This window comes from Passer montanus, unplaced genomic scaffold, assembly GCF_014805655.1.
Source record: "Passer montanus isolate IOZ18808 unplaced genomic scaffold, ASM1480565v1 scaffold4, whole genome shotgun sequence".
Lineage (NCBI taxonomy): Eukaryota > Metazoa > Chordata > Aves > Passeriformes > Passeridae > Passer > Passer montanus.
The window spans coordinates 3,294,854-3,319,006 of NW_024368818.1; the positions used below are offsets into that span (position 1 = coordinate 3,294,854).

The following is a 24,153-nucleotide window of genomic DNA, read 5'->3' on the forward strand; positions in this document are numbered from 1 at the left end:
GGGGAGTAAAAAGTGTTTTCACTTTCTCATTGTATTTGGAGGTTATGCTTACTGACTCTTGCTTGCTGTGTGGAGGTGCATGTGTATTGAAGGATATTTCAGCTCTTGGCAGCTCTGTCAAGGAGCTGGAGTACTTGTTTCTTCCAGCTTCCTCTCGATTCTTGGGTTTTCAGAATTTGCATATGTCTTTGTCTCTGGATTGAGTTCTTGACTTCTTTGCAGTGTAATTGTTGACCTTCTGTGGGGTGGCTGTATGCCTTTCACTCAGCCAGGTCCTAGTCAGTAGTTCTGCAAGTGAGGAGAGTGTTCATGATAAGCTTTAATACTGATCACTCATTTGAACTCTAGCTCTTGAAAATGGGACTTCCAGGTACAGAAGCATCTTTAGGCGTGACCTGCAAACAACTGTAGAAAGCTGAACTGTGTTCTTGCAGCTTCATCCTTTTCTTCAACCAGTCTACAGACGCTGTGTCGTCTTTGCCTTTCAGTGAGACAAAAACACCCATGATAGATTTCTATTTGCCACCGTCCTGGTGCTCAGCACATTCACAGAACACCAGAACTGCTGTATTTCTAGCCAGTAACTTCACTAGGAAGATATTTGTTTTCTGTGAATGGGAGTGTTAACTCAAGTGTGTCCCTCCCTAACCATGAATCAGTCCCTATAGTTGAGCTGAATGCCCTTACCTAGGGTATGCATTGATAGCTGCCTGCGAGCACTGCCTTACAGTTGTTTGGGTTTGAGGTTGAAAAGGACCTTTTGAAGATGCAGTCCTCCTGCTCCCTCCCTGACAGGGACATCTTTCATAAATCAGGTTGCTTAAAGCTCCATCCAGTCTGGCCTTGAACACTTCCAAGGATGGAGCATCCATAACTTCTCTGGGCAACCCATTCCAGTCTTGCTACCTCCATCATAATAAATGTCTTCCTTATGTCCAGTCTAAACCTACCCTCTTCCAGTTTGAAATGACTGGTCCTCGACCTGCCACTACAGGCTTTGGTAAAAAGTATTTCTCAGTCTTTGTTGTAATTTCCCCTTGTAGGTCTCTGCAGAACCTTCTTTTCTTCCAATTAAACAACTGCAGCTTTCAGCCTGTTTTCATAGGAGAGATCTGCCAGCCCTCTACTTTTGTGGCCCTCTTCTGTACTCCAGGTTCACATCTATCTTGTGCTGGGGACCCCAGGGCTGGATACAATATTCCAGGTGGAGTCTCACATTTAACTTTTCATAACTTAGATGCTTCTCAGTAAGGCTGCTTTCAGTCTGTTTATCCTGACAGATATTTATGGTTGTTGCAGTACAGGTGCTGGACCATGCACTTGGCCTTGTGAAACTTGATTAGATTCTCACATGCCTACTCCTCAAGCAGCCTTAAGTCTCTCTGGGTGGCATCACTTCTCTCCAGTGTTATTTAGGTGCACCATTTAGCTTCATGTTCTCTCAAGGCTTGCTGAGGGTGGACTTGATCCCTGTCTGTCCCTGGTGTACATAGCAAAGGACCAGTCTCAGGACTGGCCTGAGAGCCACTACTGGTTTTCATGCGAGTGTGGAATCATTGACTGTAACTCTCTGGATGCAGGCATCCAGCTGATTACTTACCCAGCTGATTCCTTACCCATCTAACAGTACATCCATCAGACCCCTATCTTTCCAGCTCAGAGATAAGAACACTTCTTGGTGAGCTGTGCTTTGTTTCAGTTCAGGAGACAAGCCATGCCAGCACACTTGCCTGTATTGCTGTGCATAGTTTGAACAGGGCATTTGTGCCCTCTCTAAACACAGAGGATAATCATTCTTCCCTCAGATGCTGGATTCTGTATGCCTGCAGTATGAGAGTGCCTGTGGGCTATGATCTTGAACTCTGGTTCAAGTAATCTTTCTCCCAGGACACTTAAAGGAAAGTAAGTCCCAGAAGTACCTGATTCATCTGCTTCATGGACTTTTAGTCAGACTTTTAAATTAAAGCGCTAGATATCAACTTACAGGTGTGGGTTGACATTTTATACCTGGCTTTGAACCAACAGTTGATCTTATTTTACTCAGAAGCATTGAGAAAAATACTTATCTTAGAGTGCATTTTTGCTTGCCATGTTAGTATTGCCAGTAATAACTATTACAAAACTATTATGAAACTTTAGAAATTTCTAGTAATACTTTCAAGTTACTACTTGTAGTCCTACAGTTGCCAGCTACTTTGCTTTATAATAGTGCTAGATTTTAACATCATCTTAGTCCTGAAATTGTACATAATGTATAGATCCTCTATAAACCCTTGTTAGATTTGGCTTACATTCTCCTATTCCAGTCTTGGTCTTTCTGTTTGATGTGATGGCAAGACACAAAATAGCTTCAGTTGCAGGATAAGTTGTTCTAAGTCTATGATTTCCAAGATGCACAGCAGAGCAACTGTTTTCCACAGTAATTTTTTTTCCTTCCAGCTTGTTTTCCACAGCATTTTTTTTCTTCCAGCTTGACTTCTAGAATGGAATCTTGCTCATTTTGGAAGAGATAAAGTGAAGCAGTGAGCAGTGGTTTAAAAATTACAGGTCACTATTGCAGCTGCTGTTCTAATCAAATGCTATTAGAAAATCCTTTTGAATTAGTTATGCTGAATTTGTAACAGCCTACTGCACAAGACTGCTTTAGCCTAGGGAAAGAACAACCCTGTTATGGAGGGAAGTACTTAAATTTGTAATATTCTTTTTCTCAGTAAAATAAGGAAGCAATTTTTAGCCTGAAACTAACTTTTAAAAATGGCAAACTGACTTGAGGAAAAAGTCAGTATTTTTCTTGTAACTGTTGGAGGTTTTCTACTACCATCTAAGATTTGATCACAGACAGAATCAGAGGCTGTCTGCAAAGCTTTCATGTTGTAGGCTGCACATCATTAGAATATATTTTATCCTTTTCCCAACAGGTGTGAGTTCATTGTTGTACTGTATTGTTCTCTGAAGCAGAAATTAAACCTAGGCTTGTTAACGTGTGTTAGTAAGGTTGCACTTGATATTCATAGTCCACACAGTTGTGAAAATGGAGGAGAAACTGAGCTTCTGCAGGTAATCAGACCTGCTGCCTGAGAGTGCCTGGCTATGATACAAGCATGTCTTCCTCAAAGGAAGAAGAGGGATTTACTTTCTTTACAGAAGTCACACATGCAGACATGTTAACCCTGGATTATACCTACAAAACTGGCCCAATTATAAAAACTCTGTAGCCTGAGGAAATGATTTGCATTGCAATTGATGACCCAGTATGGCCTTTCTAAGGAACCAAGAATCCCACAGATGATTTCATGCCTCAGTTGTTCTCTTGCTGTTGTAAGATATGGAAAGAGGCACTTCATCCTTTTATGGTGACTGTGGTGTTCAGCTTTTGAATCTGTCAGCCTTGCAGTGGTTCTTTACTGGGACATTACTCTTATACTGCAATACCCTCCAGTCTCCATTTAAGAAAAGTAAGAGACTTCCCAAGATTCCATTTTATTTGATAGCAATTTTTTAAAGTGCTGTAATTAATTTCAGTTAAAAAAGCAGAAATAAAAAATGCTTGTATTGAATTTCCTTTTCCCATGTAGCTTAGATGAGTAATAAAAGGTGTGTGCTTCAAATGAATTAATTCTCTGCTATTTTATGACGCTGACATCACTGTGCCAATCCCAAGTGAACTTGCATGAGCTTTTAGGATAATGTAGTGGGGTCAGTCTGATACAAGTTTGCATTTGTCTCCTACTGTTAATATGAGCAGAATTAGCCTGCTCACTTTATAAATTATTAAACTTTTATAAAAATAAGAGATTGTCTTCTGTCTTGAGAATTTGTTTTGATTTTGGTGCGCTGGGAAGTGTACAGAATTGCCTTCTGGGTGCTCTTGTTCTTTCATGTCTCAGTCCCACACTAAGAATAATGTAGTCCAATTACCTTGTGTCTATAGGAGTTGGTAGGGGCTTTGTGAGTCTGATTGATCTGTATTTCTTGATGAAGAAGCTCAGAACCTTCCACACTGAACACTCAGGAGTAAAAAATGCTCATGTAAGCTTTGTGTGGGCTAAGGAAACTGAGTAGCATCAACTGAAAACGTGTGTGCCCTTCCAGTCATCTGGCACAGATGCAACTGTGCATTCGGATCTGTTCCTGCAATGTGCTGAAGGCAAACCTGCCTTTGTGTAGAATTAAAAAAAAAAAAATTATGTAGAGCTATAGGCTATATTTACAGCATCCAGTTCACACAGTGTTTTCTTTAATGAAAACATTTCAAGTAATGTATTTGAAAATGCAGATAGAATGCAGCCCATGTTTCTAGTAAGTCTGTCATGTTGGAGTGTGTCCTATACACCAAAGTTTCCAGCAGTCTGCCTGATAGGAGTAACCTGCTCAAAAAATAAATTGTCATTTGACCTATAGATGCTTATCTTAAGGTTGAACTTGAACCTTAGCTTTCAAAAAGTAAGTCCTTGTGTTTTATTGTCTTTTTTTTTCCCTCTTGCAGGGTATTCTTGCAGACTCATTTCACAGAGTATGTCTCTCATCCTGGTCAATGAAGATTCACTAGATGTAAGTAAGCAAATTACAATGTAATTCTTGACAGAGGGAGGTGTTGCTAACAATATGGAAAGTTTTCAGGCTTTTACATTAAATCTCTCTTGCTTGCCCTTAGGGGTAGCAAGACAAAAAGTTCATGCTAAAACACAGGTGTATTGTGTAAAGTGTACTCCAGAGGTCTTCTGTCACCCATAAACTCTGCAAATCAAACTGAAATCTCAGAATGAGCAACTTCTTAGATGCATGGGTTTGATTCTGCTGCAAACTGGAAAAATCTGCAGCATGCCATCAAGAATATAGTTAAGTTTTAAGGTACGGATATAGGAGCAATGTTTGAAGAAAACTTGGTTTTTTTCTGTCTTCAGTATTGCATGAAACAGCTCTAACCACACCTGCATTATGAGCTTGTACAGTGGCTTTTGAAATCTAAAATCAAAAATGTTCTGCAAATGGTTGCCATGCTCTGCATATATATATATGCCAAAATTAAATAGAAAAATCATATATTTGTTCATGAATCTTCCCAGGAGGTATCTTTCCATCTTGTGTGTTTCAATGTCGTTATCAGTATTGGATATCATGTCAATATCTGATTTATATTAGAGGTATTTGTAGGATAGATGGAAGTACCTATAATAGGTAGCCTATGACATTTGCATTTAGAATTGGCAGGTTGGGATTGGGTGGGAGATGCAAAGCCTGTATCTTGGAGTGCCAGAGGAGTTACTGGATATCTGCAAATCTGGTTGAAGAGGGTAATAGTACTGTGCCAAAATTGTGACCAGCTAAGTGTTATTTTCCAGTTGCCTTGATGTGATTCCAATAACTTTGTGTGTAGAAAACTTTGGTTACAGAATCCAGCTATAAACAGTACTGGAAATTTGTCAGTAAATGTAAAAACTAGTGGAAGCTTTCCAAAGATGAACTTCTACCCCCAGTGTGTTTGCCTGTGATACCAAGCTGTGTGGTGCAGTCAGCATACTGGAGGGAAGGGATGCGGACAGGCTTGGGAGGTGGGCCTGTGTGAACTTGGTAAAATTTAATAAGGCCAAGTGCAAGGTGCTAAACTTGGGTTGGGGCAGTTTCAAGCATAAGTCCAGGCTGGGAGGAGAATGGATTGATAGCAGCCTGGAGTAAAAAGACTTGGGGCTGTTTGGACAAAAAGCTGTGTATGACCCTGCAATGTGCACTCACAGATAAGAAAGCCAAAGGCATCCTGGGCTGCATCCAAAGAATCACAGCTAGCAGGTTGAAGGAGATGGTTCTCCCCCTCTACTCTGCTCTCATGAGACCTGACCTGGAGTGCTGTGTTTAGCTCTGGGGCTCCCAGCGGAAGAAACGCATGGACGTCTTGGAATGAGTCCCGTGGAGGGCTACTAAGTTGACCAGAGGTCTGAAGCACCTCTGCTGAGAAGACAGGTGGAGAGATTTGGGGCTGTTCAGCCTGGAGAAAAGAAGCCTTAAGGTCTCTCCAAAGCTACCTTGCACAGTATCCAAAGGAGACTTACAGGAGAGCTGGAGAGGGACTGTTTACAAGGGTGTGTAGTGATAGGACAGGGGGAATGGCCTTAAGGTGCAAGAGGGCAGGTTTAGATTAGATGTTAGCAAGGAATTCTTTACTGTGAGGGTGGTGAGACTCTGGAACAGGTTGCCCAGAGAGGCTGTGGACTCCCTATCCCTGGAGGTGTTCAAGACTGGGCTGGATAGTGCTTTAAGCAACCTGGTCAAGTGGAAGGTGTCCCTGCCCATGGCAGGGGCTTGAAGTTAGATTATCTTTAAGGTCTATTTCAACTCTAACTTTTTATGGTTCTATGGTTTTGGTTTTTTTTCAAAAAAAAACGAAATGGAGAACCATGGCATGTCAGATGAGAAAAGAAACCCATTATTGATATATATAGTTGCTGGCCTTTCAAGTGACGAAAATGTTATCATATGATACCTCATGAAAACTGAAGGTGACTGATACTTTAGCTCAGATAATCTATATTTTTCTAAAGCGTGAGTACAAACTTCTGGAGCTTCTGAACTGGTAGATTAGAAATGCTTTGTATTACTCTTGCTTTCCATCTAAAATAAGTGTATGGGTTTTCTCCAAAGTACTCTTAGTGCCATTTTTAATGTAGAACTGGATTTTTTACACATTTGAATACAAAACTTATGTTTTGTTAATAATTGCCTCTAGTTCTTTTACTCGAAGGTGTCTTTAAGTACTTTTATTGCAAATTTTTCAGTATGGGATCTCCATAGTAATATTTATTTTGTGTTGCACCTCTAACAGAAATTTTGACTTCTGTTCAACTGAGCTAAAATCGAAGGTTCTCACACTGAAATTCTGTAGCATTATATTTAATATATTCCACCTTTGAAATCTATTAATACCAAAAATGAGTTTTTACAAGATCCAAGTTGAGCTTAGAGCTTTTAAATATTGATACACTTCCCCCTTTGTGCAGTCCCTGTGTGACTTTTCCCTCCCACTTCTGCTCCTTGGCATGCAGCAGTAGATGAGATGTGATCGAACAACTGTCTTTGCTTGGTTTTGAGAGATAAGTTTTTTTCTAAATCATGCACTTCAGGGGAAAAATCAATCACTTCTGTTCTCTTCAGGGAACTCCCGGGAATAGAAAAGACTAATCCCTAGCTTGATTCAGCTGAATTCTTGAAACTTAGCATAATAACCTGCAAATGTCTATCCCTTACAGACTTTACCACATGCATACATATACTCACTTGTTTTTTCTTTTCCTAATAAAGCTTTTTGAAATGAGAATATTTTGAGCATGAGATTTACTTTGAGTGTAATTCTTGGACTCAGTTTCTGTTTAATTAAATTGGAACACCATAAAGTCTTATTGTGCAGCTCTTAACCTGGAAAAATTTCTTTCATTGGCATCTTGGAGAATTTTGAGTTGTGGGAGCAGTGAGCAGGGTACCTGAAGAAGGGAAGTTGGATGACCAGAGAGCCCCTGGCTGGAAAACATCTAATGAGAGAGGCGATATTATAGTCAAGGAATGTTGTGTGTGTTCCTACCCATAAATCCTGTAAAAAGATCTGGGAGTTTTATCATTTGTTTATCACATGGGATTGTATTTAAGAGTAGGGGAAGGACAGCATTGGATGGATCCAGTTCTGAAGCTGTGGGTAGTACTTCGCTATAAAGCAATTCTGTTGAATTGGACCTACACTGTGAGTGTGTTCTAGAGAGTCACGTGCCAGGAGTGACAGTCCTGGGTTATACACAGATATGTGAGTAACAGAAAATGGATGCTCCTGTGTAAGAACCCTCAGTGATTGTGTCTTGGTAAGATATGTCTAAAAGTGTGAGAAGAAGCTGGCCTTCCTTGGTTTTCCACTTGTTCAGGTATACCTTTTCCATGTTTCACTGCTGGGATGTACCTGTTTGTACCACCTTGGTGTTTGTAGTATTCTTAAAAAACAAGCATAGTTTCACAGTTGTTATCCATTGACAGTGTCTAGACTTCCCAAACAGTCGTAGCATCTGCAGGGAAGCTTTACATACAGTTATGTTTTATATTCCAGCAGTGAAGAGTGAGGACCTGGAAAACTTGGTTATTTTGTTGTTATTTTATTTTGGCTATTCTGTAGGGTAACATTACTGTGAAGGTTCTATAAGGAAGATCTGTTAACCTTGAGTAGATTAGATTTATCCAATAACTTTCTTGATCTTCATTCTTAATTGGCATGTTTTCACACTTCTTAAGAGTTAAAAATTAAGGAGATCTTTGACAGGCATCACTATCAATTGTATTTAAATACTGATGCATCTGTAGATCTGATATTGTCTGAGAATCGTGGATGTCTTAAGAAGTAAAGCTCTGACCTGGTCATTAGACTTAGCCATATGCAAGAAATACATTTTAGGTTATTGTCTAAAACTGTTTCTAATAATCACTGAGAACTCAGACGGTGTAAGGGAGAGCAACATGAGCAGAAGGCCATTAAAATAAATTGGTCTTTGAGCAAAGAATATGGTTCTAGCAGTGTCCTCTGTATTGGACTTCTCAGACTTGAATGCATTATGACTTACACAGAAAGGGTTACCTTCACCTACAGAATTTCTTCAGCATATGCACCCTGTGAGTTTTTTATGTTAATCTATGTTTCAAACTCTTAAGTACAATTACAAATTTTGAAGGTGTTGCTTTTTGGGATCCTGATTCTCTTGCAGAAGAAGGGCTGTCTATGCCTTCTCAGTGATGTCTGACAAGCTGATTACTCCCAAAGAATGGGCCTAAAGATACTGTCAGCTTTTCAGATTTAAACAAAAGTTACCTAAAACTCCAAATGCTCTGAAGCATTGGTATTGTGTGTGCTTCAGCTGTAGTAAAAGATAATAAGGTATGCAGGTACTCCTGGGAAGACAAGAACAAGCCTGGTACTGCTAATGCCATGTAGGTGCTTTGATGGTTACGTCTTGTGTGTTGTGCTAGAGAGGAGGCTGGGGCTTTTATCTTCCCTGCTATCATGTGCCCATGTGCATTCAGACAAAGTTAATATTCTGGAAAACTGGTCAGTGTGAGCAAACTCAGTCTGAGCCAGGGATCAGCTCCCTTCAGAGGGGCTACAACAGTTCTCTAGTGCCTTGTGGCTAGTAAGTTACTCCAGTCACCACTCAGCCTGGAATTGTAATCAGCTCTTCTGTCTACCACTGGGGATTTGCAAAGGAAGCTAATTAGGAAAACTAGGGAAAGAATACATTTTTTATTATACAAAGCTTTTACTATTGCTCAAATTTGTTTTTCTTAGTCTAGAAACATACATCAAGCTAATAAGTAGTTACATAAGGAACCAAGTCTAGTAATCAGATAAGTCTTCAAAAATGTTAGGTAGAAGGGTTTTAGTGGTTTTTTTGTTTGTTTTTGAGGAACAAATAGGATCTTTCATAACTCCAGGTATTTGCTAATCTGCATAGAATATTAATTGTATGGATGTGGAAAATATACAGCTCTTTGTGTGAAAAGCTGCTTTGAGTGTACTATGTAGAATTATAAATGAAAGAAAATAGGTGTTACCTAGACCTGTAGGTTTAAATACACACAAGACTGTGTAACTTAAGTTTTAGATTACCACTTTTTCAGGAAGTAATACTAATAGGTTTGAGCTGTGAGTGGTGAATGAGTTGGGCTGGTATTTTTGTTTCATCCTGCTTTTCACTTTTCAGAATTCATTAATGACTGTTCTCCCTTATCTGTGGCTCTGTTTTTTCTGTTAGTGTTTTCTGGCACTGTGATAGTTGGTTTGGATGAAGTGGGGGTGCTTGGACCTGAAGGAATGCAAGGACCCTTAGGAGTGCTAAGAAAAGGTTACTAAATAACTCTTCTTTCTGTAAGTGGAAACTGGGGTGGGAAGGCTGGGGAATGCTTTTAAAAAACCCAAACACCCTGTTTTCAAACTTATTTTTCCTTTCATATTTTAAGTTGTAATAGTGGTAATTTCTGACAAGAGCTGATTTTAGGCAGCTGGTATTTAGCAGATGTGGGCTAATGCCTTGTCCGTGCTATAGGACAGAATAGATCATATTACATACAAATAGAAAGGAAGAGTGTGTTCCCTGCATTCCAGCGAAAATTTGCTGTCTCGTTTGTAAGAGTTCTCGTATGTTAGAGGAAAATTACTGGAAACAAACACTATTTCCCTTAAAATTGCTGATGATCTTCACATATGTGAAGGCTTATATCAAAAGATGATCACAGAGTATTATCCAGATCTATTTTCTGTTGTGTGCGTAACAATAGAAGCATGGCTTCAGATGGATGGTGAGGGAAGTATCTGTTGCCTTTGAAGATGGGATTCTCTGCAGCATACTGATGTGCTTATTTTTCTTAAGCACAAGACACTGTGGAAACATAAGGATGTGTAATCAAGTGTTAAACAAACTTTTTTTAGATGCTACCCATGAAATACAGGTTTTTCTGATATTAAAGCATGATGGTGCATTTTTAGGGGAAAAAGATGAAGCTGGTGTCTGATGTATAGATGAGTTATGGATACTAATCCTCTTGATTGACATGGTTAATGCTGCACATCTGTAGAAAGAATTCAGATTTGTCTTTTGTATTGAAGGGCAAGAACCAAATAGTCCTTTCTTCTTCAAGATACTTTTGTATCTGATCTTTTGCTTTCATTGGAGGGGTTCCTTTCTCATGCAAGTTTGTCAGGGAGTTTTAAGAATAAGCAGTCTTCCTTTCTTGGTGTGGAGCCAGCCTAAAGCAATAGGATTTATTCATCTGCAGTGTTAACTTAATGAGGATAGTAGAGAAAAAACTTCTTCAGGATGACAGGGTATATAGTGATCATGTATTGGGAAAACGGAGAGATACAGGTGTCTGTGGTCTTACTTTTGTGGTTCCCTTTACTTTGTTAAACAATTTCTTAAAGATTCTTTCTTTTTTCATAATAATTAGAGAATCATTCTTGCAACTGGAGCTTGATTGCTCCAAGCCTTCTCATCAGTCACATAAAGGAATACATTTCCTTCACAGGGGAATTAAGGAGAAAAAAGATGTTTTACATCTGGTTGAAGCTAGAAAATGTCCCACAGAATCTCTCTTGAGTTGATTGGTTTGTCAGAAACTAGAAGTAAGCAGTTCTGCAGCTGTATGAATTTAATATCTGACTTTCCCTCTGCTTTTTAACATTCTGCATAGAGTAGAACCAGTCAGAGGATTCTTATGGAAATCTCTAGGCTTTTTATATGACTTTTTTATGATGTTGTAACTTTTTTTTTTAATGGGAGAAAGTGTGAAGGTGCATTTTCTCACTATCTCTGGTTGTTTAACTGACATAGTGAAGTTAGAGGATTAGTGTTGCTCTTTCATATTTACTAAGTGTTTCTAAATAGCTTACCCTCTACACATCTTAAATAGTGCTTCCAATCTCTCCTCTCCATGTGTTCAAGACAAAACTGATTTGTATATCTTGAATTATCAGCTAATTCCCAAATCCTGAATTATCATAACCCATGTTTTAACTGGGTCTAAAAATCACAGTTCTGAAGTGCTAGAATATAATGGTTTCTTGGAGAGCTTTGGGAATAAGCGTTAGTCAGAGCTGAGGTGATTCAGATGTCCTCCTGAAGCTTTCATCATGCTGAGTTGTGGCGGTATCTATGAATGCTTGTCATGTGCTTCAGATTTTCAAGCTAACCACAGTGAATCTTTCCTCTGGTTTGAAAGATTAAGGAATTTGGTGTCTGTTACTAATTCAAGTTGTTGTAACTAGAGTATAGAATTCAATGGAACAAGAAGATTCAGCTATTTATAGAAAGACAAGGTATCAAATTCTGTGGTATAATTTGGGACCATTGACTTGGCTAATGGTGACCAAAGTTGTCTGGCTTCAAGAATTCTGTGTCCTTGGGGTGCAGGGGGGAAGGTCAGCAGTAGAACTCTGGGAAAATGTGGATGGATAAAGCCAGTTAATGGTTAAGGGGCTTTGTAAGATCTGTAGGCTGGTACAGTAATATTTGTCTGGATTATAGAATTAATATTTCACAACGTACCTGTAAATAACATAAGGAAAAGGGGGGATGGGTTCACAGCTTAACCGGCTGATTTTTTGAAAACTTGTGCTTTCTTTTCAAGTTATTAAAATTTAATTTGTCTGTCTATAGTAGTTTTAGTACTGTCAGGTTCTCAAGGGATTTCTAGTTCTGTCCAGGGCTTGACAGACAAAATCTGCAGTTCAATAGACAGACTTAATAGGTTTAGTAAATATTAATAAAAGAAATCTATTGTATAACTAAATCTTTAGGGAAATTACTGTGGTGGTTTAATTTTAAAAAAGAAACATAATCTTGATGATTTTGTGGCATTTTCTTACTACAGTTTTTTTAGTAATTGAAGTGGGTATCATATTTATTAGATAAACTTTAATAAAAACTTAAGATGTATTGAGTAAACTGATAGGAAGCTAAGTGTGTTTTTAAAACTCAAGGAAAAAGAGGTCTTTGAAAAGTTACTGTTCACTTCAGGGAATGGTGTTTGTTTGACTAGAAAAGAGAAGCTTGCCTAGGGCTTTCTTTATATTTTTATCTTAAAAAAAAAAGTAAAAATGCCAGAAGCTGTCATGATGAAAGTAAATCAGGTGTTGCGTCCAGCTTCTCAGTTGAGTGGATACCAGGGTCTTTGCTGGGCAACAGTTAATGCCCCAAAAGTAAGATTTGTTCTTTCTAGAACTAGAAGCAGTAAGATACGAGCAGTGCAGCAGCAGAGGTACTCTTGCTTCCTGAGCTGCCTGTGGATGTCTAGAAAATGTCTGCACCAACTGTTTGAGAATAGAACATTTAAGTTGTAATGACTAGGATGAGCCAAATTAAAACTTTGTCAGTTTTAATGTAGAGATAAATTTTAAATTATACTAATCTGAAATGGTATTGTATATCCCTGGTTTATAATACATTATAGAGAATTTCAAGTGAAACAAAACCAACCTGTCTATGTACGGGCTGCCCTATGACCTCTAGATGCATTTTGCTATGCAGTCATTCCTGACATTGGCAATTGCCAACAAATACATGTCAATTTTAATGTTTCATTGCTTTTAAATCTGCAAGGCATAAGCAAGCCTCCTACTAGGGGAAGGGATAAAATGGGTTACCTGCGGGAGTCTGAAAAAGTATAGAGTAGCTGGAGGAAGCTTTACTTTCCTCTGTGGTCATTTACTGATATTAGCAATTTTATTGAAACCTTTAATGCAGGCAGACAGAGTGTTTTTGGGAAATCGAGTAAGGACAGTGGAGAAATCCAGTGTGATGGTTTTGAAGGGAGAGAAAGCAGCAGGTCGTTTAGTTTGTTGGGTAGGTTTTTTTTGTATGAGGGAAGTACGTGAAGCTTCTTAAGAAACGGAAATTATTTAGCTACTTGAGATTACAAATAAAGTAGATGTTGTGACAGATAATTTGATTCTTGTCCAACATCCAGGAGCCACATGAACCTTCAGTAAGGAAATCTGCAAATCAGAGAGGTAATTCTTGCAGAAGTTGTTAAAAAATAGGTTTGCCAAGAAGGAGTTGTTGCTATTTGTCAATATACTGGGAGCTAAGATGCTGTTGTTGCTGTAAATGTTGTACAGGAATGTAGTAGAGTTACCTCCCATGAGCATAAATCTTCAATATAACTTCTTGTGATGGCCACCTGGAGGAAATTCTAAAACTAAATATTGTTTAAAACAATGGTAGTCACGTAGGAACAAGCATGCATCTAGCACATGTTTTAATTTTTGTGAGAGACAAAACACTCCTACTTAGACTGCCTTTATCTCTGCATTTGGAATTAGTTACCTTGCCTGTCCACTGACCATGTAGAGAATGCTGTGCATTCTCTAAATCAGTGAGCATAAAGTCCTGGATTGCCTCTAGTTTTCATCACAGAAGCCTGTGCTAAATTGCCTGATTACTTACCTGGATTTTGACTATTTTAATTTTCACACTGTTAGTATTGCTGTCAGAGTTTGTTTTTTTTTTTTTTTTTGGTGGTTTGTTTTTTGTTTGTTTGTTTTTTTAATGTAGGGAGGCTTGTTACATATGTGTGCTCAATAGAAGCCTGGTGTTCATATGAAGTACAGTAAACTGCATATTTTAAGAACTAAACAGGCTAAATAACATGGATTAAAATAGGAAGAAAAATGTTTGGTGTGGGGTTTTGTAATTTTTTTTGTTTGGTTGGTAGCTTGTGGCTGTGGGGTTGGTTTGTTTTTGTTTTTTTTTTTTATTCTAATAAGACATTGAATACAGTCTGCTGTAAAAATGGCCAGCGTGCTTTTAAGACCATGTCTGCTGCCTCATAATGGAGTTTCAGTAATCTTGAGTTTGGCTTCACATGTGCAGTTGGCTGGTTACAATATTCTTTTCCATTAAGCATTTTTGGAACATATCATGCTTTATGAGCAAAGGTTAACTAGGGCCTGAAGGAAGCTCGAAGCAGCGAAGTACAGATGTGTTTGTAGCAAAGAAGACCACTGGCCAAGCCCAGGATAATTACTGCTACATATTATTTAAAGATATACCCTTTGTTGTTCAGCTCTCCTAGTGTCTTCCAAAAGATGGTATTCTGCCCTAACTGATTTCACTGTCCAAAGTCATTGTGGCTAAATCCCTCTTTTCCATGTGGAATTTCAGTTCACATAGTCACAAAGGCAGCCTGTGTGATATAAGAATGAATATTTTGGTCTGGGAATCGTGAATATTGTTACCTTGACTGTGTGTTTCTCTGCAATGGCATTTGAGCTCTGAAAATCTTTATGGTGCTGTCTTTTGAAATAGTGTATTTGTATAGAATTTTTTTAGGAGGTGACATGATCACCTTGTCAGCTAATGAAATAGGCTTTGGGAGGAATGTAATATCTGGGTACTTGTGAGGCTGGGGTAAATGGGGCTCAGTTTCAGGGGTCTTGTATACAGTCTGAAAAACTACTTATTTTTGGTATTTCTGATTCTTGTTAGAATTCATTGCCCCAAGTAAAGCATTTGTTGTCTTGATTGGGAGAAGATTTATGGATTCTTTTTTTTAATATCTAAAGTACTAAATTTCCAAAACCAGTTGACCTTAAGATTATATAACATTATTACTGTTTCAATGAGTAATTCTTTGTTTGGGAACTCTCCTACAGATTATGTACAATATTGGAACTTCAAGATTATTAAAACAGTTGTATGAAGTTATTTGAAAGCTGTCCTTAGTGTCTGACATCAGGACAGCTCTTACAGAATGTCCTTCAATGCAACTGTGCTAATGCATCTCATCTCCATTCCTCTCAAAAACACTGCGTGGGATTGTTGTCTCCTGTGTAGCTTTGAAAGTATGGAGACACTAAACTGTCCACTGAACACATGTAAACTTTTGGATTGCAGTGTCTCTGGAATTTCAGTTCTGGCTGAGCTATGGCTGGTGAAGAAACTGCCTTAAACTTGTGATGTGATGGCAAGGGCAAGTAGCCTTTTAATGTCGCCTCATGTATTATTAAATAGGACTGTGTTTAGCAAAGACCATTTTTCTATTCCTGTACAGCTTGGAAATGCTTGAAATGCTCAAGACTCTACTTTTTTTTTTCCTCCCCCAAATAATCTTAGCTAGCAAAATGACTGGGGAACAGCTGAGTGGAGGCTTTTGCTTCCTTTGATCTTCAAGGAGGCCAGTGGCAAAGAGGCCCTTGTTCCTGTTTGTTTCCTTTTCCACCACTACCTAAGAGTGGTGCAAGACCAGAGCACGACCAAGCAGTGCCTCTCTGAAGCTGCTGTCAGGAGATGTGTGCTTGTTCATGTACATCACCCTTCCGCAAAGGTATAGCCTGTGCTGAGAAGGTAATGCTATTTAAGGGAGACAAGCAGCCTAAAATAATCTTGGGCTGCTGGCTGATATTTAGAAAGCTCTTGATGCCATTTACCATCATCTCTTATAAACCCTTAGCTTTTCATGTTTTATCATGTTTTCATGTTTCCATGTTATCATGTTATAGTCACATTTTTAAAACCGTCTAGATAGGCTTCAGGCTCTTTAGGAGCCTCCAGTCATTCCATTTTATCATTGAACCTAGTCTTTTCTGTGTAGTTGAAGCTGTGGTGTAAAAGCAAACATTTTTTTATAAGATAGACACAAAAATTAATTTGGCTTTAGAATTGAAGTAAAATTCAAAGTGACAATTGTATGGCAACTTCTGACCTGTCTGTGGGAAGCCAGCTCATAGACCCAGGCCTCACTTCTCCAGAGACTTGAGGAGGTGAGGGGAGGCTGTCTCCTGCTGCTGGCTCTTCATGTGCCATGTGGCAGAGGATGGGCTGGAGGAGCTGCCTGCCCTGTGCCCTGTTTCAAGGGTGGAACTGGGGGCAGGAGGGGGGATTTGGGACTGTGCCACATCTAGTTTGTCATTGCTCACATATCTGCTGCCAGTTAAGTTAAAATTAATTGTTCAAAGAAAGCTTGTTTATATTTGCTTTTTCAGACCTTTTTATTTTTCATATAACTGTAGAATGGTATGAGTTGGAAGGGACCTTAAAGATCTAGTTTCAATCCCTTCTGAAGGGGTTCCATTCCCTAGATCAGGTTGCTCAGGGCCCCATCCAACCTGGCCTTTATTGAACGTGTCTGGGGATGGGGTTTCCACGAGCTCTCTGGGCAGCAATTTTTGTCCTTTTGTTACTGTAATCTGCTGTGCTCAAATTGCAAGACAGAAGGATTGTGGTTCTTTTGGTGTTTTGAAAGTAAGTAGCATTGAGCATGAATTGATCTTGGTAGAATTCTATTAGCAAATATAATCTTCAGACTTTGTCTGACAAAACTGTTCAAGGTGGACATCTTGAGGCATTTACCTGATGCTATTGTTGTGAAGCACTAATTTTGTAATCAAAGTGCAGCAGAAGAGTTTACATCATGACAAATCTTATTTTAGCAAAACTGGTAAGTGGATTCAACAGGCTGGCAGGCATAAAACAATTTTGATAGTTTTGTCATGCTTTTCTCATTTCATGATCTAATGCTTTGTAGATAGTTTGGTTATGGGTCTTGTACCAGCTGAACAAATACATAGCTATCTGGATTTCTGATACTATACACTAAATTCTTTGGTTTTCATAATTTATGTGTGGTGTCAGTGCTCATACTTTGGATAGCTCTCCTGTTACCTTTCTTCAGTTGTTAAATAAGAGTTATTTGATCCTACAGATCTCTGATCTAGCTTGAATGTTTACTAGCAACTTGCTTATGTAACCCAATAGTGTTTCTTCCTTTCCCTGATATGTACCTATATGTTAGCACTGTAATTTATGGTTTAAAAACCTGTAGTCTAAGGGTAGCACTTTTAGTCCTGCTGCTGTCCTCTGCTTGGATGCAGAGTTATAGAGCTCTTACTTTTAGTTTTGGGGCACAAGGGAAAATCCGTTTTCCCTATATGCTTGCCGTTCCAGCTTTTTGATCTCTGCTTCTTCTTCCTACAGTCTATGTTTCCCAGGTGTGGGAGTGTTCACGGCCTTGTCCTTCCGGGCTTGTGTAGTGTTTTCCTTGTACAGTGTGTTCCATATCCTTCATCTGCCCTTGTGGGGCAATTTAGGTGCTGTTTTGTCTTAAACAAGCATGGTCAGGTTTGAGCACCCCTTTCCAGTAGCTTGCCAAAGGGGCCAATCCAAGCAGGAGGATGCTGCCTTGCTTTCTGCTTGCTAGACTCTGCTTCATTAGAAGTCCTGAGAGGGCACAGATGGGACCGAGGCCAGGATTGAAGTATCCAGGATGGACTGTTGCACCCTGCCTGCCATTGAGCAGCTGCCAAAGGGCAGGAAGCCTGACCTAACTCTTTAAGGAGTCAAAGTGATCCCAGTTGGATGGAAACAATCGATGAATGTATTTGTTCTTCATTTTTGAGAGGCTGTTGGGGAATAGGTAAGGTCATGGGAGTACAGCTTGTATCAGATCCTTCTGGAAACCCCTTTGTATGTTGTTTTATTGCCTAGTCAGCCCTGGTTAAAAGGGAAAAATACATATTCCAAGGAGTATGAGTAACTTCTGATGCTTGTCTTGCTGTCAGGGTAGAAATAAAATCTCAAAGGGTATTTCAGGAACTGCGAGTTCTCTCATATTTCTGCTCAATACGTGTATTGTTTCTAAATCAAAACCAGGGCTTTAGGCAAACAACTTGGGTTAAAAGCAATCTGCTTCTTAAAAGTCACTTTTATTACAGAGCTTGCTTGTCCTAATCAGTGGCTCTGGAACTTTCTCAGCTTTGCTTGGAGAAACAGATTTGATAGTACACAAGCACTTGAAGACTAATATGACAGGTTGGGTTGTTGTATGTTGTGACTCTCGAGTAGCTTAGCATTTGCTGTTTGGCTTAATTCTCAAAGCAGTTTTCTTTTACTGAAGTGTGGGAATAACTTTGGCTATGAACTCTGACAGCAGTATGGCCTCTGTTACTTACACTACCATTCAACTGAGCTATTAACTGCACAGATGCTAACAGCGGTTGGGGTCTTTTTTTAAAGGGGGATTTTGGAGAGGAAATTAAGAGTGGAAGACTACACATAATTGAAGCTATAGCTTTCTCTAGCCCTATTTAAATTTTATTAGTCTTTAGAGGGGGAAATTCTGTCCTTCCAGCTTTATTTTGATGTTTTGCAAATTGATGTTACCTTATATGAAAGGGTAAAACCAAAACTTTCTCTTTTCCAGACTACGCATATAATGTGACTTGAAAATATAAAATAATTTTGTCATAGTAAACAGTAGTTTTGAGACATGCATATGTCTGTGCTGGAAAGGTAACTACATAATGAGAAAATCATCTTGAGTCAATACTGTTTTGTACAAATCAGTCTACTCAATATTATGCGTTCCTTATGTATAGTGTTCTTCTGGAGAAGAGATGAGCTCTGTCATCTCATCTGTATTTCATTGTGACTAGTGTTTAGTCTTTTATACATTGATAAACATGGATTCCTTACTTGCTAGCAATGATAAAACTCCTTTAATGTAGTCCTGGCTGCATTGGTTTCTGTGTCTCAGCAAAGTTCTAATCTCATTGAGTCAGGGTGGCTGTATTTTATTTATGCTGACCAAGGTGGTATAATAGTGATAATTTATAATTTACACTTTATGTATATTAAAGATATACAGATAGAGGTATAAATATATGAAAAAAACCCCAGTATCTGTAGCAGAAATCTGAATCTTTAAAGCATTATACCTGAAGGCTTAGGGGTGACCTAATTGCCTTCCTGTACCTAAAGGGAGGAGCCTGCAAGAAAGTTGGAGAGGGACTTTTTACAGGAACATATAGTGACAGGAAAAGGGGGAGTGGCTTAAAACTGTAAGATAGTAGGTTTAGATTACATGTTAAGAAAAAATTCCTTACTGTGAGGGTGGTGAGACGCTGAAACAGGTTGCCCAGAGAAGTTGTGGGTGCCCCATGCCTGGAAGTGTTCAAAGCCAGGCTGGATGGAGCTCTGTGCAATCTAGTCTAGGGATGGGGTTGGAACTAGATGATCTTTAAGGTTTTTCCAACCCAAAACATCCTGTGATTTCATATAAGGAGAAAATACCCTCTTTTTTGGGGGTAGTGGGGGATAAATTATAGATGACTTGTATGTCTGCATACCAATGTTATTTTCTTGGCTGAATTCTCCTCAGTTGTTAGGGGGCATTGACATGTACTGACAGCTTAAAACACAGCAACACAGAAGCTTGTGGTTCAGACAGTGTAACAGAGAATTCTGTATCTTCATGATCTAAAGCAGAAGGTTATGGTTTCTCCTTGCTCTGAAGGTTTATCCATCAGGTTGAGAAGTGGGCTGTTATCTCTGAGAAATTACTTGGCAGAAATGTAACTTCCTGAAGGAGCTTCTTTCACGAGCAGGCTTCTGTTTTGCTTGCTTCCAGGAAAAGCTGGATTATTATAGTCCAAAGAGAAAAAGTAGAAGGAAATAAAATGTCCCTTCTGTTGAATGAATTTAACAAAGCTGAAGTATTATAATATAAAGACTGAATCATTCTAGCTTACTAGCAAAACTAACAGACTGCTTCCTTTTGGCAGAGTACAGTTGATTTTAATAAACATACAGATGTTTTGGTGTCCAAAACAAGCATTTGTTCTTTGCACTTACTGTGGTATGAGACATAAACTATCTTAATGTGCACCATAAACTGTTCTGTGGTCCAATATATAATATATATTGAAGGCAATAGACAGAGTCACCTACACAGAGCAGTTCTGGAGTCAATGAAAATCATGTAATAAGCCTAATGCTGTTCTTAGTGTGAAGAGAACAGGGTTGTAGCTTTAATATTTGAAATCCTTGGTTGTCCCAGTATACACATGCTTCTTAGTAAAGTTAGAAATATTAAAAAATGTCAAACTGAACAAATGTGGTATTGTCTTCCATAGCATTTGAAGATTTGATGAATTGTCCTTTTGACTGCAGTTGTTTCTACAATTGTTTCTTATGCTGCCAGCTTTGCCCTCATGGAACTCAAAGAAGGATTGCAAAAGACTGCATGGGTTTCAAGATGGTGCCTTTGGCAACAATGTTGCACTGGATAACTACTTAGGATGTCAGTTCTTTTGTCTGAGAATGCTGAGACTTTTGTCACTTTTCTTGATTTTTTTTGAAAATTAATCAGTATTTTAGTCAAGATTACAGTAAAGATTGGCATTTTTAAGATGCCACTGACATAATCACCATTTCTGTCTTTAACATGAGGAAAAAAGTAATGCTGCAGAAAACTTCAGATTTTAGTTCAGAAGGCTAAGATATGAGGATCACTGTTTCTGGCAGCATGCACTGCCATGTTGTTTAATCTGCAAGGTGGGAGATGGCTAGTTAGTGAAGACTTGAACAAACTGGTTTTCCTTCTTAATTTGGCAAAAGCCTCCCTTGCTCCTAATTCTTCCCTCCTTCTCCCCCCACCCCAAAGCCTCTCCAGCTCTGGGGTTGCAGGGGAAACATCATATGTGTTTTATATTAAAGATGCTACTTTTCTTCACTGAGACCCTGAAGTTTAGTGTGCAGCCACATGACATGCTATGTTAAGATTGAGTACTTCGCCGTGCACTTTTTGAATAGTCAGCTCTTTGGTGCTTCTCCTTGCCATGATCTTGAACTGAGCTTGCAGGTAATTGAAGTACCTGCAGCCCTTTACACAGTGTATGTGGTTGAGACGGTATATCTGACTGACACTTTTGGAGATTATTTTTCTGTGATCAGATGAAGTTTGTGAAAAGATCAGTTTCATTTTTCTTTTTAAACTACGTAGAACACACTTGGAGATAGATGTACAGATGACAGGACAGATGGATACATCCTTCAGGATGTATTTTTTTTTCCTATTTAACCAAGTTTCTAGACTCCTGCATAGTAAGTCTGTGGCAGAACTGGAAATATCCTTGAATTGTTCTCTACAGCACTTGCTACAGCTCTTGATGGGCAAGTTCATCTGGGCTTCAACTACCCCGGTTAGAAAAATTCTGGTATCATCTATTTATCTTATATCTGAAGGCAAGATCTGGTCTGATTATGTGATAACCTGAGACTTGCTATGCAGATTAAGGACTCTGTATTGAGACATTTTAAATTGCTTAGCTGACTGAAGGAATTTCAGGTTGAAGTTAAATTCAAAGCTATGAAAATTATTTGAGTGAGCCCATCTAATATCTCTGGGTCCTCCATATGATGGTTTTCTTGGCATGGTAGGAGATCATATTCATCAAGCAGAATCATGGTGTTATTAAACAAGCAAGTTCTGCTGTGTCAGATCTGTGAGAGTCATTTGATTGACATGTTTTAAGAATGGCTGTGAGGTGATATTGGAGTAGTCACTCTTTGTGCTCGTATGGACCTAAATCAGCATGTGACCCAGGCTGAGCACTGCAGCAATACTGAGGAGCAGCTATTGATGGGCCTGTTTGTTAGTTTTTCTCTTAGTTTTGATCTTACGTAAAAGAGTAAATTGGAGTGTGCAGCTGGGATCTGATCTTCCTTGATCCATTTGCTAAATGGTTTTGTGTGTACAGGTTGAATTTGAAGTGAATCCTGTATTGTAGAAGTACTCAGACTTCCTCTAAACTGGGAAATGTTGGTACTGTATCTTTTTAAATGTGAAGTAGTGAAGTATTCACAGTTAGTCTTTGGCTCTTAAAGGTTTTCCTGGCTCTCATCTAGAGTGTCCTTATATCCTCTAGTTCTGTAAAGCTAGGGGAAGGGATGAACTCTTAAAATTGGGCTTTAGAAATGTGTAATTTTCAGGGTCATCTCTCCATAGTGCTGTTTTCAGTGAATTAGTAAACAGGACAACCTCCCTGCTAATATTTACTTCTGGCTTTACAAGAACCTTAAAGGTGATGTATTTTCAGGAATACAGCCTGCTCTATTCCCCATGCACTGCCTCATTTGTTGCATATCTAGCAAGATGAATGCCCCTATAGCTGTCAAGTTTGACTTTTTCTTTTAGCATTGTTACATGGTTTTAAGAGTAGAAGAAAGCCAGAGTGGTTCTGTGGCTCCTCTTAAGAATTTCCTTGTTGTTGAGAAAGTGTGCAAACGCTTCTCTGAAATTTTTTGTGAGTGGAATGTGGAGGTCCATGTTGTTGTAGAGTTGATTGTATTATACCATACATATTCCAATATTAGTAACTAAGTATTTTCAATTCTCCTGATGTTTTGAGTTTCCATTTTATGGGCCATAAACCATGGCTTTTGTATCAGTTTATATAAGCAAGTGACACATTGCACCTAGAAAACACAACTGTTTTTGAGCTGGTATTTCCATCCCCAGCTAAATTCTGAGAGTACAGTGTTGCACAGAAACAGTTAAATAACCAAGTGTTTGAAGACTGAACAATTGTAGGAATCATAAAAGAGGGGAAATAGAGGAATATGACAACAAGTCCTGTAGCTGGACTACTGCTGTAAGCGTAAGTTAATCTTCACTAGGTTTTGTGGCTATGTGCTGGGTCTTTGGAAGTTGCCTGTTTGCTTTTAGAAGTTGAAGTAGTTTGCTGTCCTCGTCAAGTTTGGTACCAAACTTGGAAGATTGGCAAAAGTGAGGATCTGTTCTGAAAGTGGTATTTCTTTCTAGGTTTCAAGACAGGTTTCAAGGTTAGCTATTGCATATGTGCTATTTATTGTGGCAAGCACTTCCAGTGACTCTTCTGCCCAAGGGGTGTTCCTTTAAATAGTTCTAATGTTTTGCCAGCTTTGGTTTAAACATTAGTTTTTCTTTATGTTGATTATTCCTCTTATCCTGTAAATTTGCTTCTGCCAGATGTCTTTACAGAACTCTCTGGCACAGCAGCCAAGCAGATTGAAGTCAAACATTTCACTTAATGTGGTGAAGCTTCTTGATTGCAATGAAGATGCAATGGAAAATTTCCCATGAAGTAGGGTTGGCCAATGTTATCTTGATTGGGGTTATGCAATGGATTCCTTGCTTAATTCTTAAGCTCTCCTTGGAATATTTTTTACTTAACGCTTGGGGAGGGGGATGTGGCTGGTAGTTTGGTTGAAACCACTTTTTTCAGCACGGTGAAAGAATTGTTACATCTGGTGATTCAGCTTATCCATGGATGGGAAGGAAAACAGCAGCTATAAAAAGTAAATTCCTGGACTGATAAAACAAAATGAGCTGGCACTTCAGTGCACTCTAGTGAGTTAGCTGATTGTGTAATTTATATAATCTGGTATTATTTATACCAGAACTAGTGGTTTGGAAATTAATTATAGGATGATGGAAAAAGTTAGCTTGGAAAACTCTTCAAGCTGATGTAGCTAGCAGTACTTTCTAGATAACTACAGAAGCGAATAGCATGTGCTATTGACTTATCTTATAGTTAAACCAGTGTGTAAGTTTAACATCTCTTACTGCAGGAGCTTGTTTTGTGAGGGTTGTTTTAGGTCTTCTTAGATGGAGGAATGGCTGTTCAAGAAAGGTGAATCACTGAATATTTTCAGTTGGAAGGGATCCAGAAGTATCACTGAGTCCATCTCTAAAGTGAATGGCCCATATGAAGGTCATACCCACGATCATGGCATGACTAGCAGCATGCTCCACCCAAGAGGGCATGAAATGTGGGCAGCCAGAATGTAGGCTGATTTTGGCCATATGGGGGTATGTCTG

At 38.9% G+C, this 24,153-nt stretch overlaps 1 protein-coding gene across 4 annotated transcripts in view; it reads left to right on the plus strand.

The window, feature by feature from the left end:
- The window catches only part of ATP8A2 (ATPase phospholipid transporting 8A2), a 311,840-nt gene that overhangs the window by 89,582 nt on the left and 198,105 nt on the right, over positions 1-24,153 (plus strand). For all 4 annotated transcript variants that reach the window (XM_039718662.1, XM_039718664.1, XM_039718666.1 and 1 more), the window contains one exon: positions 4,487-4,551. In XM_039718662.1, the coding sequence (XP_039574596.1) occupies positions 4,487-4,551 (65 nt within the window). The remainder of the gene's footprint in view (positions 1-4,486; positions 4,552-24,153) is intronic.